Source organism: Musca autumnalis, unplaced genomic scaffold, assembly GCF_047663935.1.
Source record: "Musca autumnalis isolate F117 unplaced genomic scaffold, ASM4766393v1 scaffold_3, whole genome shotgun sequence".
Lineage (NCBI taxonomy): Eukaryota > Metazoa > Arthropoda > Insecta > Diptera > Muscidae > Musca > Musca autumnalis.
This window is the reverse complement of record NW_027411866.1, coordinates 51,757,777-51,776,832: the sequence shown is the minus strand read 5'-3', so window position 1 is coordinate 51,776,832 and position 19,056 is coordinate 51,757,777. Positions and strand designations below refer to the sequence as shown.

The 19,056-nt window shown below is 35.7% G+C and overlaps 1 protein-coding gene across 1 annotated transcript; it reads right to left on the bottom strand.

Moving 5' to 3' along the window:
• Window positions 1-970: 970 nt before the first annotated feature.
• Obp19a (Odorant-binding protein 19a) lies at window positions 971-18,833 on the bottom strand. The gene is made up of 3 exons (XM_073976154.1): window positions 18,509-18,833; window positions 1,559-1,726; window positions 971-1,491 (listed from the first exon to the last, which is right to left on the bottom strand). Exons 1-3 carry the CDS (start codon window positions 18,584-18,586, stop codon window positions 1,294-1,296), a joined length of 444 nt encoding a protein of 147 aa, XP_073832255.1. The 5' UTR covers window positions 18,587-18,833; the 3' UTR covers window positions 971-1,293.
• Window positions 18,834-19,056: the final 223 nt, after the last annotated feature.

Below are 19,056 nucleotides of genomic sequence, written 5' to 3'. Positions count from 1 at the left end.
AATAGGCGTGTTGACAGATGTGTTTATCCTCATAGCTTTTGTTTTTTAATGTTTATTTTTAGTCCTGATTTCTCAGGCTCTGTGACGATATTATTCAGTTTATTTTGCATGTCGGAGTGATTGGTTGTTACAAGCAATATGTCATCTGCGTAAGCCAATTCGCCTAGTTTATCATGTAGGTTCCATGTAAACCTATAATGATGTTGATTTGTCGACATCTAGAACTATTATGAATAATAATGGTGATAGTCCGCATCCTTGTTCTACACCACTTATCAGTATGAAAGCATCACTTAAACGCCTGTTAAACTATACACTTATAACATGTTTAAGAGCATTATCTCGATTTATTTGACATATGTTGTATGAAAATGACAACTTAAACCGACTGGATTTGCAAAATCCACCATAGTCTAAACGTACTAATATGCTTCCGTACCCGATTTCTTTCACCATGGTATGAGTTTTTTAGTATACTTATAATTTTTATCGGTGAATCAAATGCTCAAATGCAACATTCTGTAATAACTTGTACAAATTTTTACATTTTTTAAAGTTGTGGGTAACCAGACAGACCTATTACTTTGTATTTTTAAATTCGTTCGACTTATTTTCATCTAGATTTGTACATATGTAAATACTTTATGGTATTTTTCATTCGATTGAAATTCGACCAAATTGGCACTCGTTGTTGTTCAGAACTGATTATACGTTAGAGCCCGTCACCCTAACAGTAGCTTATAGCTCAGTAAGTTAAATGGAATAAGCGGAAATCCAACCAATAACTATAGGTAACTTTTTAGCCACACTGTTTGAATGCAACAACTTGAATTTTGGTGAATCATGTTAAAATAATAAAACAATAAATATACATACTCGTATATGAACGGATGAATGATTTTCAAATTAAATCAGCCGTTAAAAGGCAATTTAAATCATCACTGTATATAATATAAAACAACAAACACCATTTTTGAAGATTTTGAAAAATTTAAGATTTTTATTTAAATTATACTAGACACGCACTTTATTATCGATGATATACAATAAATAAGTAATACATAAACGAAAATGAATAGAAATAATTTTAGAGTGTCTAATGTCTCCATTACGGCAATTTAAATAATAAATTACTTAATTTGTAGTTTGTTAATTGTCTTACAACATCATGACAATTTGAAATATAGAATTTAAATAAATTATTATGCATACCTATATACATATGTATGTACGTATTTATTACTATGGCCAATGGGATTGATTGTAGATAAATATGTATAATTATTTTTTTATTTAAGGGAATACGAATTGTGTGATTTCTCCACGCAAACAGGTGAAAATAGTATAGGCTGCTTCACAGCTGTTCTTAATGCCGACGGCAACATCTTTGCACTTGGCCAAACCAGCCCTGTATTCTTCTTTATAGTGATCAGGCATAAGAATTTCCACTTGTTTCAAAGAAGCTTCGTACAAAAATTTACCCTTTTTCATCTAGAATATAACAAAGAACATATCAAATAGTATCTTCTTAGAGCCAATTTTAGTTTAATCTTCATACCGTTTGCATCATTTCCAAGATACAATTAACATAACATTTAGCGTCTTTGTCGTTGGGCAAATTACCGCCCCGTATACCATCAGCAATTTCTTTGGTTACTTTTGGAAACTTTGGTAGGCACACATCACGCATAAGACCTCCGGCGGCCCACATTTGTTCTTCGGTTGCCTAAAGAAAGCACATTAAAAATACATTAGTTGAAACTCGTTTAAATGCTTAGAATATAAAAAAACGATTAGCAGCGGACGTAATAGTACTAAGTTGTAGGTTGTACAAACAAATGTTGTACATACTTTTGGGTGAGATGTGGCCTCTGGAAAATCCACTTTTTAAAACACGCATTTTGTAAATTATCTGCTTTCCAACAGGCAAAGAAAGTATTGAACTATTCAGTGATCTTGTACTCTTGTGCCTACGACTGTGTATCACAATAAAGGTCATGACCACACACAAACACACACATGTCGTTGCGCTCAAAGGGTAGGAAATGTCACTTTATGGGACAAGCAGCATTTCAATGTTCTCTATCTATTATTAGAATATATCAAGCTTTTTGTAGAAAATTAACTTATGTTGAAACTGAGGTATGGGGTATTGTAACTCGCGATCAGTTTTACTATACCATAACTTTTGACCGCATTTCGGCAAAATAAACTGTTTTAGCCCGATTCACCGAGGGGTTTCTTAAAATAATAATTTGAGCGGAAGCTGTGGTCGTACTAATGTAAAAAAATCGGAAAAAATCGTTGAAATAAACGAGTTTCATTATGTTATTTTCCAATTAGTGGTTTTACAACACAATGTAGAGCTTAATGCTCAAAGGAGAAGTTAAAGAGCACACTTCAGAGTTGAAGTTTCTAATGTATGTTTTTTTAATATATCCACTGTATCTACCTCAAACGGATGCTGACATTTTGAAACCTGAAAAATGGGGTTTTTTGAGTTTTTGCTCTAATCGGGACGCGCAGCTGGAATTCCTTAAAAGCTTATTATTGGATTGTAGTACTCGCGATTTCGCATTTTTTAATGTATAACATGAGGGTGTAGCCCTCACAGGATCACAGTAATCTGCGCCTAAACACGAAATTTTTGTGCGTAAATTTTTCTCAAAAACCTATTTTTTTGGTTTAAAATTTACAAACATCGTTCGATTTCCGTGGAAACCCGCGTAAATTTAGTTTTTTTACGTTCCGAATCTAACAAGCCACGACGCCTAAAAATCCACCCACTAGATCGGCGGATATGATACCCCTCAAATTTCGAAAATTTGCAAAAAATTATTTTGAAAATATCGCATATTAAAACGCGTTTTGGATGTGTCAGTTCTACTTAAATAAATAGATCGATACGCGTGTTTAAACTGCGCGAAAACAGATATTAAAAAACTCTCGTAAATCCAGAGATATAATAGATTTTTTCTAAAAATTGAGTGAGATGCTACATCCACGGTTCTTGATGGATCGCATTGAAACGGCATAGAAGGATGTATTTTTTAATGGTCATTATTGAAATCGGATGCGCATAAAATGTAAATGAACTTCGCGGAAATTATGACCAATTTACTGTATTTTGCACCCTTAAATGCAGCAGATGCTACATCGTGGCCGCCAAATAGAATTTGACAAACTGTACATCAAATAAGAGGGATTGATTCGCTGTGTTGGAAAATCGGATGCGCATCATGTCATTTTCATAATTACGCGGTTTATATACGTCTCAAATGTTGTAATATTCAATATAACATTATTTTAACGTTATGCCACAATTGGAATTCCTTGTGATTTAATATAAGGTTTTAATAATATTATCCAATAGGAAAACTATAAGCGAAAAATTTGTTACAACGGAATATCATCATTATTGCGTGAAATTTTGACGAAAATGCCAAAGAACTCAAACATTTTTTCTCCAACTTTTCCTATAAAACCATAAAAAAATAAAATTAGAATAATATGATTTTAATTTCCTCGTAATATTTTCTTCGTATTTTTGCAAATAACATGAATACTATAGCTCCAACCTTCACAACTTAGGTTTCATTTTATTCCTCAAAATGTCTGGATGCTGTTATAATTTTTTTATATATTTTTCGTAACTATGAGCGCTATTGTTTCAAAAATATGTTTGTAAATACGTGAAATTATTTAACAAATTTGATTTTTCGTGAATCCATTGAGACTTCGCGATTATTTTTTGCATCACCGCAAAGGTTACGAATTCAGTTAACGATAATAGGATATAATAGCTAACTATATTAAGCCGCGATTTTTTTAGAATTTTTTCTAATTATCATAATTAAAACGGTCATATCTTTTGCGCGCAACGATCAAAGTTAGTAACGAAAACAGATTTGGAATGCTGATTTTTTTTCTTAATCTATGTACCAAAAATCATTGATGTAGTATCAAAAATTTTTTTTTGATTTTTTTGAAATGGAAAAGACAATTTTATACATTTTTCCTGATATATATAACTAGCAGACCCCGGTCCGCGTTCCTGGCCCGTCGTAATGAGTTTTAATTCAAAAGTAGGTATTTTCTACCTCACTTCTTCGGTCCATTGTCAAACCGAGAAGGATTTTAAATTTATCAACAGATTTTGTCTGTAACCTTTCTTTTCTCTTACGGACTTTGTCGGATTTTTCGCCAATTTGTGCCTTTTAGGATTTATTCTCGTCCATGTCACTGTCTTTATCCTAAAGCGATCTAATAATAAAAGTTAAAAAATTATTAAATCGAATTCTCCCGCTTATTTAGACCTATATGTTTTAGCTTTTCATGGTTGATGGACCGTTGAACCTCACCATTTAAGTACATTTGTAAATATATAGTTTTTCTTGATCGGGGGACAACCACCGTTGTCTCGAAAACTAATTTGCAACCTGATGCACTCATAAGTTTAACAAATACACCGATTATAAAATAATAGGCCCCGAAATTCGTCTACAAATATATAGCATTTTGGACCACGGAACATTCCTGAATATTTTCTGAAAATTAGGTTCAGTAGTTTTGGAAAAATAATGTTTTGAAAAGAGTGGGCGTGGTCATCAGTTTTCAAGATATAACATATTACAAAAAGTGGGCCTGGTCCGGTCCTAGGGTGCACACAACTTCATTGCCTACCAAAATGTATGCTGAAACCGATATAACAGAAAGGCATGGGGAAGGTACCTCACATAACAACGGCAAACATTGAGCTTTTGCTGCAAATTTTATGGAAATCCCTTCAGTAGTATTGGAGTTATGACATACTAAACAAAAAAACAGGCTTGGTCGGGCCTATTGGCCCCAAAGAAGTACCTAGATTGTAGATTAATCCGTAAAATTTTATTCCGATACATACATAATTTTTGCAAATATAACGTTTTTTAAGAAATATCGCATAGGGGAGGTTCCCCGCCCCCTCTGGAATTCAATAAATAAAAAAAACCTAAGCTGGGTTATGACAGCATTTGACTTTTATTCATAAAGGTAAGGCGTTTTTAAATATGCCCTCTTCAAAATTCAAGAAAATATGCCTGTACATTCCCTGACATTTTCACGAATATCGGTTCAGTAGTTTTGTAAATGTAACATATTTTAAAAAGTGGGTATGGTCAAGTCTGTGGTTCCTAAAAAAGTTGGTAAGGTCGGAGACACAACCACAATTGTCTCGCAAATTAACTTCCAAATAGATACATATTGTAAATAAAACATTTTTAAAAAAGTAGGGTATAGGGGAAGTTCCCCGCCCTTTCCGAAATTCAACTGAATTTGTAGCCTATTTTAAGCGGGGACCATCTCTGTACATTCCCTGGCAACTTCAGGAAAATCGGTTCAGTAGTTTTTGTGGAAATGATAAAAATAGAAAATTTAAAAAATTGGGCGTAAAAGTGGGCATGGTCAAATTTTCTTTGCATAAAAACCCAGGTCGAAAATCGGTCCAGCCGTTCTCAACTGATGCCATTACCAACGAACGATATTTGATTTTTATACCCTCCACCATAGGATGGGGGTATATTAAGTTTGTCACTACGTTTGTAACTACTCGAAATAATCATTGTAGACCCCACAAAGTATATATATTCTTGATCAGCGTGCAATTCTACATCGATATAGCCATGTCCGTCCGTCTGTCCGTCTGTCCGTCTGTCCGTCTGTGGAAATCACTCTAGCGTCCGAACGGATTGACGTAGGTTGATGAAATTTTGGGAAAATATGTTATATTTACGTAGGACTTTTGGTATTGAAAGCGGGCTATGTAGGTCCACGCTTTCGTATAGCCCCCATACAAAATGACGCGTGACGCGTCGTCGTTTTAAGGTATTTTTAAGATATTTGGCCCATTTTACCACCGAATTGGTTGTAATTTGGTACTTTGTGTCTCCTGAGTCTAAAAAATATTCCTACCAAAGTTGGGTTATATAGGTCCACGTTTTGGTATAGCCCCCATATAAGGCCCCATATAAAGTACGCGTCATTTTAATATATTTTGAATGTATTAGACCCATTTGACCACAGAATTGGTTGTAATTTGGTATTTTGTGTCTTCAGAGGCCAGAAAACATTCCTACCAAAGTTGGGTTATATAGGTCCACGTTTGGTATAGTCCCCACATAAGACCCCTTATAAAGTACGCGTCATTTTAATATATTTTGAATATATTAGACCCATTTGACCAAAGAATCGGTTGTAACTTTGTATTTTGTGTTTCCAGAGGCTAAGAAACATTTCTACCATAAAATGTTTATATAGGTCCACGTGTTGATATAGCCCCCATAATACAATATCTCCCGAATTTCGATATTTTGTACGTTTTAGCCTCATTATCACACCGATATGGCTGAAATTTGGTATTTAGTCTTCTTTAGGCGTATAAAACTTTCCCCCAGAAATTTGTAGGTATAGGTCCCCGCCATCATATAGCCCCCATAGAACGGTACCTTCCGAATTTCGGTATTTTGAATGTAGTGGTCACATTAATCCACCGAAATGGCTGAAATTTGTGGTGGAGGGTATAAAAAGTTCGGTCCGACCGAACTTAACGCTTTTCTTACTTGTTATTTATAAAGATAATTAGAAAGTGAGCGTGGTCAGATCTTAAGTCACAAAATAAGTACGTAAGGTTGGAGACACAATCGCCATTGACTCGCAAATAAATTCCCAAACCGATACATTCGTATTTGTTGCAAATATTGCATTTTTACAAAAATAGGGCATAGGGGAGGTACCCGCCCGATCCGAAAGTCAAAAAATATGTAGCCTATTTTTATCGGGGACCAACCCTGTACATTCGCTGAAAGTTTCAGGAAAATATAACATATTTAAAAAATATAACATATTTAACATATTTATAACATATTTAAAAAAAGTGGGCGTTGTCCAGTCTTAATGCCCCAAATAAGCACGTAAGGTCGGAGACACAATCGCCATTGACTCGGAAATTAATTTTGAAGGCGATACATTTGTAATTGTTGCAAATATTGCATTTTTACAAAAATAGGGCATAGGGGAGGTACCCCGCCCGATCCGAAATTCAACCAAAATATGTAGCCTATTTCAACCGGGGGCCATCACTTTACGTTCCCTGCAAATTTCAGGAAAATCTATTGAGTAGTTCCGTAGATATAACATATTTATAAAAGTGGGCGGAAAAGTGGGCGTGGCCAATTTTTCTTTGCATAAAAACCTAAACTGGACTATGACTAACATTTCCACAAAAAATTATCCAAATCGCTCTAGCCGTTTTCAACTGATTCAATTACCAACAAAAGACAATTGAGTTTTATATATAAAGATTATTGTTTTGTTGCTTTAGGTTTATTAATTTTAATCAATAACATGTAAGAACGGCTTTAAGTTCGGCCGGGCCGAACTTGTTATACCCTCCACCACGAGGTATATTGAAGTAAAATGGAACAATTAGTTTCCTTTCGTTTATGAAGAAGACTAATTACAAAATTTCAGCAAATTTCGTCGATCTATACCGACAAATGCCTGCGGAAAGTTTTTAGACTCAAAGAGGACTAATTACCAAATTTCCGATATTTCGGTATGATAATGTGGCTAAAACCTAACAAAACATTGTTCCACAACATCCCATACGGGACAAGGGAGACTTCTCTCATATCAATGAGTGCACCCCGATTCATATTTAGCTCTATGATATGGGACCTACTGTTTATCGCCGAGTCCGAACGGCGTGTCTTAAGACACCACTTGTGGAGAAGTTTTTCAAGGCTGAAATACTCAGGAAATGTCGCCAACATTACTGAGGGGTATTTTGCCACCGTTGAAAAAATGTTTGATGTTGTCTGGCCGGGGAATCGAACCCACGACCTTCTGCGTGCAAGGCGGGCGTGCATACCATTGCACCACGGTGGCACCCTAAAACCTAAAAAATACCAAAAATTTAGAGATATGCTTCTATGGAGGATAAAGGAAGACGTGGACATATACTAATAATTCTTTTCAGGAATACACTATATCCCCCTGGAAGACTAAATAAAAAACAGTCATTTCGGTGGGATATTGATCTTTAGAATTATGAAAATCGGGAGGTACCGTTCTATGGGGGCTATATAAAGGCAAAGACCTATACCGACAAATTTCATATGGAAAGTTTTGTACCCCAAATGAAGACTTAAACACCAAGTTTCAGCCAATTCGGTGGAATATTGAGGCAACAACCTTCAAATTACCGAAAATAGGTATATGAAGGCCTGGACCTATACCAACAAAATTCTGGGGTAGTTTCATACTCCAAATGAAGACTAAATACGAAATTTCAGCCATTTCGGTGGAGTTTTGATGCCACAATTTTCAAAATACCGAAAATCGGACCGATTTCGATATATTTTGGCACATTTGTTTTTAGGCTAAAATCCATCACACATTTCAAATTTGGAGTCTGTATCTGTAACCGTTCTATAGATATTTGCATACAAAGTTTAAATTTTTTGGAGGTACCTCCGATTCTGATGCTATATCTCCGGATCAGAGCAGAATTTCGAAACTTTTTATAGCCTATGTTACTTTCAGGCGATGTAGTAATATACCCTGAAAATTTCAGCAAGATCGGTTCAGCGGTTTCTGAGTCTATAAATTTCAAACAAACAAACAAACAAACAAACATACAAACATTTTTCTATTTTATATATATAGATTTTCTCTCTATAGATATGTCCATTAGTTGTGGTGGGAAGTTGTCTGGTAAAATTTCAAAATACTAACAGTCCTTTAAACTTCAAATGTCAAATTACAAGTAGTTCGGTAAGAAATGTAGCTAAAATCCTCAAAATACTAAAAATCGGGAGGTACCGCTATATGTGGGCTATACCCAAAACATGGACCTATGTTGACAATTTTTGTTGGAGAAGTTTTGTGACCATTGAGAACCTCAAATATTAAATATTCGTAGTTCAGTCAAAAATACAGTCCATATTCGAACTTGAGCACCGTTCCTGGTCAATTATTGCGGACGTTATGGTGATTACAACAGACGAACTTGGCTAAATCGACTCAGAGTTTTCGGTTATTTCGGTGAGTTACAAAAACAAAGAGTAAGACTGTGTTTATACTAGCGGTTATTATCGTGACATCCCAGCAAAATGTTCGATGCCAAAGATGCTATTCAAGAATAGGTGCAAGTGAAATGGAATGTAATTTTTTCAGCATCTTCACTCATTCTTTTTACAAGAGCGTGACCCCCAAAAGATGCAATTCATTTTCAGATCCTAAGCACGTCATCTTTACTAACTCGATGGAATGGCATCTTCAACAATTCTTTGGCATGTCATTTTCACCAACCCTTTGGCATGTAATTTTCACGTCTTGTTCGGAAAATGGAAAATGCTGTATTGAAAAATGATTTTCATTTTTATATTTTATTAATTCAAAGGAATTATTGAAATAACTATAATTCATTTATCATCATAAAGTTTACATCTATAATTGCAGTTTGTTATTGTGGTTGTAACAGTAGTTAATATGTTTGTATTCTAATTTTTCTGCTTAATCTGACTCTGGGTCTATCAGTCGTAAGAATGTGGCTATTTCGATATTTATATGGTTTGTAATCACAAAGCTGCAAACTTAATTTTCTTAGCAGGATTGGTAGGGCAATTGAAAAGGAGCAGTGTGTCGTGGGGGCCTGTGCTGTATGCTGGGCAGATGTTTTCCACGGTGTCATCAGTACTTGCCCTATAGGAATTTTGACGGCTGTACCATCCCGAGCGTATTGACCCAAAACTACTCTGGTTTGTCCTGACAGCTGGCGCTTCTCAGCTGCGATAGATGGTGGATGTTCTCCACTATAACTGTTTACTGCATCTGCGACTGCATTCGTGTGAATGCTACTTAAACCTGGTTGAAAGGCTTGTTGATCTAGAGGTTCTCTCTTGTAACGTTAGACTTCTCTTTCTAGATTATGAAGACCCCCTGGCTGCCTAGGTCTGTGGTCTGAATTTTGCTATCATCGACCATTACATTCAACTCTATTGTTCCCAACTCTGCCGCCCAGGTAGTGAACAGAGTGGCCGTAGATTTATTGGCTGGAATTTGCATAATTTCGCGTGGAAAAAATGGTAAGATCAGACAAAAAGGAGTTCAGTCTTTCACAAATGTCGTCAGGGAAGGCGTTACGATCTCAATGCCGTCTGCAGCGTTTGGAATTCAGAAGAGGTTTTCTTCACTCTACGGGTCTTGGACTTCTTGATCCTAAATTCTACGTACTACTGTCGTCCACACTTAAAATTTATTATCCAACGTTTCAAACTTGGACGGTGCGTAGTCTGCTCGATGACATCAAACAACGAGGGTGCTTGACAATATCAAAGGGCTTTGCTAAATCAAGTGTATCTATCACTGTTCTATCGCACGGCTTGCTCTGAGTAAGTCCTCGGCTAATATGGAGATGGAGATGGCCTTCAGCGCAGTTGTTGTGCTGCTTACGGATCCAATGCTATTGATCGGCAACTAGAAAGTTATTTCTGATGCTGGAAGAACTAAAGCCACAATGGTCCTTGTTACGGTCGACAAAAGCGGAATCGGTTTGTAAGATTCACCTTTGCTGGCATCCTTTTCGAGCTTCAGTAGCTGGCCTATTTTCTAGACTTCGGGAACGATGTGTTTGGCAAACGACAGGTTGTAAATTTAAGCGAGAAACTTGACTTCCGGCCGTCCCAGCTGTTGCAGTCTAAACACCGCCGCTGCACGCAACAGAGTTTACTTCCTCCGCAACAGGTTTTGATTCATCTTACAAAAGGATTTTACTTCCCATCAGTGCAGTGCAGATTTCGACATTGACTCCAACTGCAGATTACTATTTCGTGAATTTTATTTTACAACGTTTTGGAAATGTTTGTTGTTTTGTAGGGATCTACAAATCGACTTGTTGAGCAGGGTTCTCTAGAGCAGGCAAGGAAACTTTTATAATTGGTCTGTTCCTTTACTTTTAAAAATGGTAATTGTTGCAAAAATGGTAAAAGTGGTGAACTGCTCTCATATAAATTGTATGCGTTTAAAAGTAAGGAAACACTTTGCGGGTAAAAACTGGTAACCTCAGGCACGTAAAGGAACACGACTAATACCAAAGAGTGCAGTCCGACTCTACTTTTAGCTCAATGATTGGGACTTCCTAGCATAATAAATCTTACATTGCTTTAAACGCACATATTTAGATAAATAAAAGAATATATGCATGTGTAAAAATAAAAACACAAAATTCATCTCTATTGGATCGATGGAATGGGTTCAAATGCTAAGGAAAAGATCGGATCTATCACGACTTCGTTTGAATTGATTCAAATGCTGATGAAACGATCGGATCTTTCACGACTTCCTTCGAATGGGTTCAAATGCTAATGAAAAGATCGGATCTTTCACGACTTCGTTTGAACCAATGCAAAAGATCCAGTGAAATCATGGCATCTCATGGAACCACTTCCATAAAAGTTTGCTGGGATTCTACGTCAAATGATGCACTTTGAAATTACATAAGGGTATGGTCTAAACAGGTCTTAGGAAAAACATACCTACAAGTATTTAAGATCGTCTTAAAAGTTTTAAGGACCACGGCCCATGCTCCGACCGGAGTGGACGATGAAAACACCCATAGAGAGCATATGACCACTGCCATTGCTATGTTTTTATGTTATGAAGAAAAAATAAAAACGTAGATTTCTCACTGCTAGGAGCGAATACTATTAGTCTCATCCGCTCTGAAGCTGATGAACGGGATGATATTTATGTGTGAAAGACCCCCAAAAAGTTAGAAGAGAAGCTTTGTTACCATAGTTGTGTATTTTTACTTTTTCAGTAATAATTATTCAGTAACTTATTTTCAGAGAGTAAGAGAGATTTTACTCTTTGATACGAAAATCGAGAAAAAGGTAAAAATACAGCATTTAGTAAATTTTAGCAAGATAACAGTTGATAACCAAAACAAAAACAACATGAAAGAAAAACTAACTCCAAAGCAATGAAAAAGTTCTTCAATTTTGAGCAACATAAATAAAAAATAATTAATATATTAATAAAACTAGCTAAATGCCCGCTACTTCGTATGCGGAAAAGAAATAATATTCAAATAAACATTTAATATGGTGAACACTGAACATTTTTATGTACTTATAGCTATTTAAATTGATATTTAATATCTTTCAAGTACTGTTCGTGCCTGTTTTGTTCGAATCTCAAAAAAAAAAGACCTCTACACTTCAACAGCGACCTACATTTTAAATTTCAGTCCGAATTTTGGAATTTGTGATATCAAAATGTAGAAAACCGATCGACAAGTCAGGCAACATCAAATTTTCGACGGTTGCAAAATACCCCTCAGTAATGTTGGCGACATTTACTGAGTATTTCAGTCATGCAAAACTTCTCTACATATGGTGTCGTAAGGCACGCCGTTCGGACTCGGCGATAATCAGTACGTCCCATATCATTGATCTAATATGAATCGGGGTGCACTCATTGATATGAGAGAAGTCTCCCTTGTCCCGTCTTGCATGTTTGTGAAACAATTTTTACATTATTTAGAAACCGAATTCGTGTTAACATAGAAACAATAGAACATTATTCAGTACAATTTTTAGAATCCAGCGGACTAAATCACACAAAAACGTGAAAAAATGCATTTCATTTATTTTGAGTGGACTTCGTATTCAACTATAAGGTATTTTGAGGGATAATACTAGATTATATTCCCCCGTTATACGATTTCCTAGGCCTTTTCCAAACGTGTCAAATGCCAAATAAAAATAAATTAAAATATTATGTTCCTATTCATTATGTAACTTTTCTACCTTTATAAATTGGTGTATTCAGTCTTAAAGAGACCCTTAACTAATAAAAATCTGGATGTGACCCAAAATTAATGTAAAAAATCATAATTTGAGCCTTATTTATATAGGAGCGGAGTGAGTTGCAATTGTTTTGTCTTGCTGAAATATGGGATATTTCTTTTAAGTGCGCTATTAAAAGTGGAACACCGTTATAAGGTACAAAAACTAATTGTGGGTGTTTTCTTTGGAGTATGAAGAACACTTTAATGCTGAAAAATTGAACAAAAAGTTGATTTTTACAAATATTATAGGGCTAAAACTAAATTGTATGTGTCTGTTGCAAATGTTTTGTCCGATACTGTAAGTACGTACACATAATATCGGATTTCACAATTTCAGCTCTACTAATTTACACAATAACAGTTTGAACCAAATTCTGTGCCATTTTGTAATTTTGTAAGTATATCCACAACCACATCCATATCTCAACCCTACACATCAAGAGGGCCTATAACACCAAATTTCCGAATTCCATCTCTATTCATAATACCATTAATACTTTTAGTATGAAAGTACGAATTTCAATAACTATCTCCAACAGTAATTCCAAATTTCAGGATACTGCCCTATCCGTCCACCTAAAACTATATTGTACGAAATTAAGTACCATTTAGTACTTTTCGTAACCATAAGTACGAACTTCCAAAACTATCTCAGTCCTACACTCCAACAGTAATCTAAAATTCAGAATTCCAACTCTCTCCGTTCACCCAAATATAAATTGTACCAATTTAGTACCACTTAGTACATTTCGTGCCCATAAGTACGAATTTCCAAAACTTCCTTAACCCTACACTCCAACAATAACCTTAACTCGAAATTCCAGGATTCCTGCTCTAGCCGTTCACCCAAATATAGATTGTACTAAATTAGCCATTTAGTACATTCCATACCCATAAGTACGAATTTCCAAAACTACCTCAATCCTACACTCCATAAGTAATCTTAATTATAAATTTCAGGATTCCAGCTCTATCCGTTTACCCAAATCCAAAAAGTACAAAACTTAGTACCATTTAGTACTTTCCGTACCCATAAGTACGAACATCCGAAACTACCTCAATCCTACACTCCATAAGTAATCATAATTCCAAATTTCAGGATTCCAGCTCTATCGGTCCACGTCAATTTCAATTGTACCAAATTTAATACTTTCCGTACACATAAGTACGAATTTCGAAGACTGACTCAATCCTACAGTCCAACAGTAATCTTAATTCCAAATTTCAGGATTCCAGCTCTATCTGTTCACCCAAATCCAAATTGTACCAAATTTAGTACACTTAGTACCTTCCGTACCCATAAGTATGAATTTCCAAAACTACCTCAATCCTTCACTCCATCAGTAACCTTAATTCCAGATTTCAGGATTCCAGCTCTATCCGTGCACCCAAATCCAAATTGAGTACCATTTAGTACTTTCGTACAAATTTCCCCAACTTGTTCAATCCTACAGCCAATAGAAATCTTAATTCAATATTTCAAGATTCCAGCTCTGTCCGTTTACCTAAATTTAAATTGTACCAAATTTAGTATTTTCCGTACCCATAGGTACGAATTTCCAAGATTAACTCAATCCTACAGTCCAACAGTAATCTTGATTCCAAATTACAGGATTTATATGTCCATTCACCCAAATCCAAATTGTACCAAATTCACGACTGTTTAGTACTTTTCATACGAATAAGTACAAATTTTCAAATCTACCTCAATCCTATACTCTAACAGTAATAATAATTCAAAATTTCAGGATTCCACCTCTATCCATTCACCCAAATCCTATACTCTAACAGTAATAATAATTCAAAATTTCAGGATTCCACCTCTATCCATTCACCCAAATCCAAATTGTACCAAATTTAGTACATTTCGTAAAGATAAGTACGAATTTCCAAAAATAACCCTCATATCTCAATCCTACTCTTCAATAGTAGTCTTAATTTTAAAATTCAAGTTTCCAGCTTTATCCGTTCACTCAAATTCAATTTGTACTAAATTTTGTACACTTTAGTACTTTTCGTACACATGAGAACGAATTTCCTTTCATAAACACCACCTCTCATCCTTTATTTCCATACCAAATTTCAAGATTCTAGCTATAGCCGTTCAAAATATACAACTGGTACTAAATTTTATAACTTTTAGTACTTTTCGTACACTTCTAGGTCGAAATTCCAAAAACCCTTTGGTACATCTTTCTAACTCTCCACCAGTGACCCTCATCCCAAATTTCAGAAATCTAGCTTTTCCCGTTTGCCTAATACAAAGGGTACCATATTTAGTACCATTTAGTACTTTTCGTACCATTCCAGTTCGAATTTCCGAGCCTTATCTCACGCCTACATACCAACACCAACCTACACTCAAAATTTCAAGCTTCTAGCTTCATCCGTTTCGTCTGGGCATTGATTATAAGGCGGTCAGCCACACAAATGAGACAATTTTTAGAACATTTTAGTGCTTTTCGCATCCTTCTAGGACGAATTTCCAAAAACCCAGCCTTATCGAGCACCTTCGCCCCAAGATTAACCCTCACACAAAATTTCAAGATTCTAGCTTCAGCCGTTTCGTCTGAGCGTTGATTATTAATCAGTCAGCCACACAAATGTTACCATTTTTAGTACATTTTAGTGCTTTTCGCACCCTTGTAGGACAAATTTCCGAAAACCCAGCCTTATCGAGCACCTTCGCCCCAAGACTAACACTCACACAAAATTTCAGGCTTCTAGCCTCAGCCGTTTCGTCTGGGCGTTGATTATTAGGCGGTCAGCCACACAAATTTGACAATTTTTAGTACATTTTAGTGCTTTTCGCACCCTTGCAGGACGAATTTCCAAAAACCCAGCCTTATCGAGCACATTCGCCCCAAAACTAACCCTCACACAAAATTTCAGTTTTCCAGCTTCAGCCGTTTCGTCTGGGCGTTGATTATTAGGCGGTCAGCCACACAAATTTGAAAATTTTTAGTACATTTTAGTGCTTTTCGCACCCTTGTAGGACGAATTTCCAAAAACCCAGCCTTATCGAGCACCTTCGCCCCAAGACTAATCCTCACCCAAAATTTGGGAATTCTAGCTTCAGCCGTTTCGTCTGGGCGTTGATTCTTAGTCGGCCCTCACACAAATTTGACCATTTTTAGTACATTTTAGTGCTTTTTGCACCCTTGTAGGACAAATTTCCAAAAACCCAGCCTTATCGAGCACCTTCGCCCCAAGACTAATCCTCACCCAACATTTGCGAATTCTAGCTTCAGCCGTTTCGTCTGGGCGTTGTAGATCTGTCAGTCATCACTTTACTCTTTTATATATATAGATAATCAATAAATATAGCTGAATCGTAATATTTATAGTATTTTTCCACAAAAATAAGATAAACATTGAACAGTTGACCATTAGCAGATGTTTCAAAAACAGCTGATCGAACTTGCTAAATGTAGCTGGGAAAATTCTTTTAGCAATTTCTCAGCAAAGAACTGTCAAAATTGTTCTCTCACTTCGCTCTCTTTTACTGAACTTTTGTGTAAAAAGTCAGCATTTAGTAACATTTCGTAATAATTATTACAAATTAATTAATTAATTCCAGTTTCTGTCATGGGATAAGCGTGGTCGTTAATTATTTATTATCTATCGTGTATATCATAGCGGGATGCGCTCAACTATACCACCAGATTAAAGAAAATACTACTTGCCCATTAATGTAGAAGTGTAATTATGATGTTCTTCCGCTTCCTACAGGTTCGAAACTATAGTCTTCCCTCCTTTAGCATCGGACATATGTCCCAAAAATGTTGGGCGTTATTAACTACATCAAAATTCATTTGGAAGTTTCATCCGTCAGGAGATATGTCGCGGTACCATCTGAAATACTGTCATGTAGCTATTGTACAGTTTGTGGCAATTCTCAGTTTGTTGCAGTGAGATCTGAAACTGAAAACCTTAGAAACGCTGCTGGACCTTGGAATCAGGTCCAGGTTTTGAATTACTGTTAATTCCTACCACTAACATGCCTACATCAAAGACAAATAGGTGGAAACTACACTGAATGAGGTCGTGGGTTTTATCGACAGGAATTTGGAATTCTCAAGGCTAGCAGCCCTTCATAACATAGAAGGTGTCTTTAATAACGTTAAGCTTCAATCCATCCATAATTCACTCTCTAACTTAGGTGCTTCCTCTACACTGATCAATTGGATTGACGGTGAGAGTTCTATTCGGAAGTCTATCACCGAAAGCAAACCACAAAGTATCGTTCTATGGCCACTGCTGTGGCTTCTAGTTATAAACGATATACTTAAGTAATTTAATAAACTACGAATAAAAACGATAGCTTATGCTCACGACGTGGTCATACTGATCAGCGGGAAATTCCTACAAATACTATCGGAACTCATGCAAGGAGCTCTAGTCAAACTATCGATATGGGCCTTGGAGTGTACCCATCAAAGACAGATCTGGTTCTATTTACGAACAAGAGGAAATACAGTCAAACCATTCATTCTATCAATGTTCGATACGAGGGCTGCACGATAACTATCTGGCCTAACAAGGAATACGAGAATATTTACCATCAAAAATAGTTTTATTGTTTTCTTAATTAGTCTCCAGCATGGTTTATACACTTTTTCATGGGCTCAAACCAATTGTTGAATCACTTTTTCCACTCCGATTTAAACAACTCAAAACATGGTTTTCGAACGCTTTACAGCATCTTCTGGCGACGAAAATCGTTGACCACGCCTTTTTTCTTGATATGCTGGAATCAAATGAAGTCACTATCCTAGAACTGGAGATAGGTAGATCCAGAGCCAGATTGAGCAGAAGAACGAACACGCAAACAGACAATAATAAACACTGTTACAACAACAACCTAAAAATTACTAAAATTGTACATATAAACTGTACACCCGATTTTGGGATTGTTTGGAGGATTTGCTATTTTGAGGATTTTAGCTTATTTTTTCATACACAAATTAGTTGAAAACCTCCACACAGCAATGTAGGTTCCCATTTTGATACATACCTAATATGAAGTTACCTCCCGATTTTACGAAGTTTAAAGGTTGTGCACATACACCGTCCAAATTGAATGATTGTAACATGTTAATTGGGATTGTAATTGAGTAAGAAACATCGATGTCTAATTCGCATTAAACTTGTTTACAAGGAAGTGAAATTCTTCAGTTAGCATATTTCCCCTGCTTCTAGGAATAAGCCTAGGCGTGACGTAAAAGCTTAGTAATTTCATCAACGATAGGATACTAATTTTTCCATTTTACTTCAACTCGTGGTAGAGGATATAAAAAGTTCGACCCCGCGAACGGCATTAAGCGTACTTCCTTCTTTTTTTACCTTTCGATCAGGTCGATCAAATCTATTTTGTGTAAGCAAATTGAAGCAGATCATGCTTTATGTTTATTCACAAAATGTATTTCACGCAATATTCAATAAAAATATTAAATATGTGGCCACCAATGTATGTCAATTTTTTTCAATGACCTATCCTAGATTATGTTTTATACGTGCTTCCTCAGGGTTAAAATATTAACACAGTTTTATATTGAAATATTTACATATGTATGTATTTTACATTTTAACATGGGCATTTGAATATTTCTCACTTACACCTCCAATGACATCCTGCACCTTAAATATGCACACCGCAGCACAAATTGCCAAAACAACATTCATTTTAGATATCATATTTTCACTTCACTTCAAAATTAAAATCACAAAACACTGTTTTCTGTTAACCCGCACCGAAGACGACGAAATTGATCTTGGTATGATTAGAAAGAAGTTCCAAATGTTATTAAATGAAATCAATCATGAAACAATAGCTTTATATGCAAATCATTTAATATATTTTAGCGTGTGTGTGTCCATATGAATGTTTTATCGTACAAATGTACCTAAATATTAATCTGTCTTTCTGTCTGCCTTGCCCTACAATCAGATATAGGTGAATGTATGTCATTAAAAAGTTGTAGAAAACGAGATGTCGTTGACATGTTACACGTAGGAGAGAGAGGCACCAGAAATTTGTAAAAAGTTAGCTCGAAATATAAAACTTATTTAAGATTTAAAGGCAATTTAAAGGCAAAGATATAAATATTACAACTAAAAAGGTCATATGTACATGGATATGTGATAGTCCTCAATGAAATACTTCG

Coding starts and splice junctions, on each gene's coding strand:
- Obp19a (XM_073976154.1), bottom strand. CDS start 18,586: ATGATATCTAAAATGAATGTTGTTTTGGCAATTTGTGCTGCGGTGTGC. Junction 1,727..18,508: donor TGCAGGATGTCATTGGAGGT/GTAAGTGAGAAA, acceptor TGCTTTCTTTAG/GCAACCGAAGAACAAATGTG. Junction 1,492..1,558: donor TCTTGGAAATGATGCAAACG/GTATGAAGATTA, acceptor GTTATATTCTAG/ATGAAAAAGGGTAAATTTTT.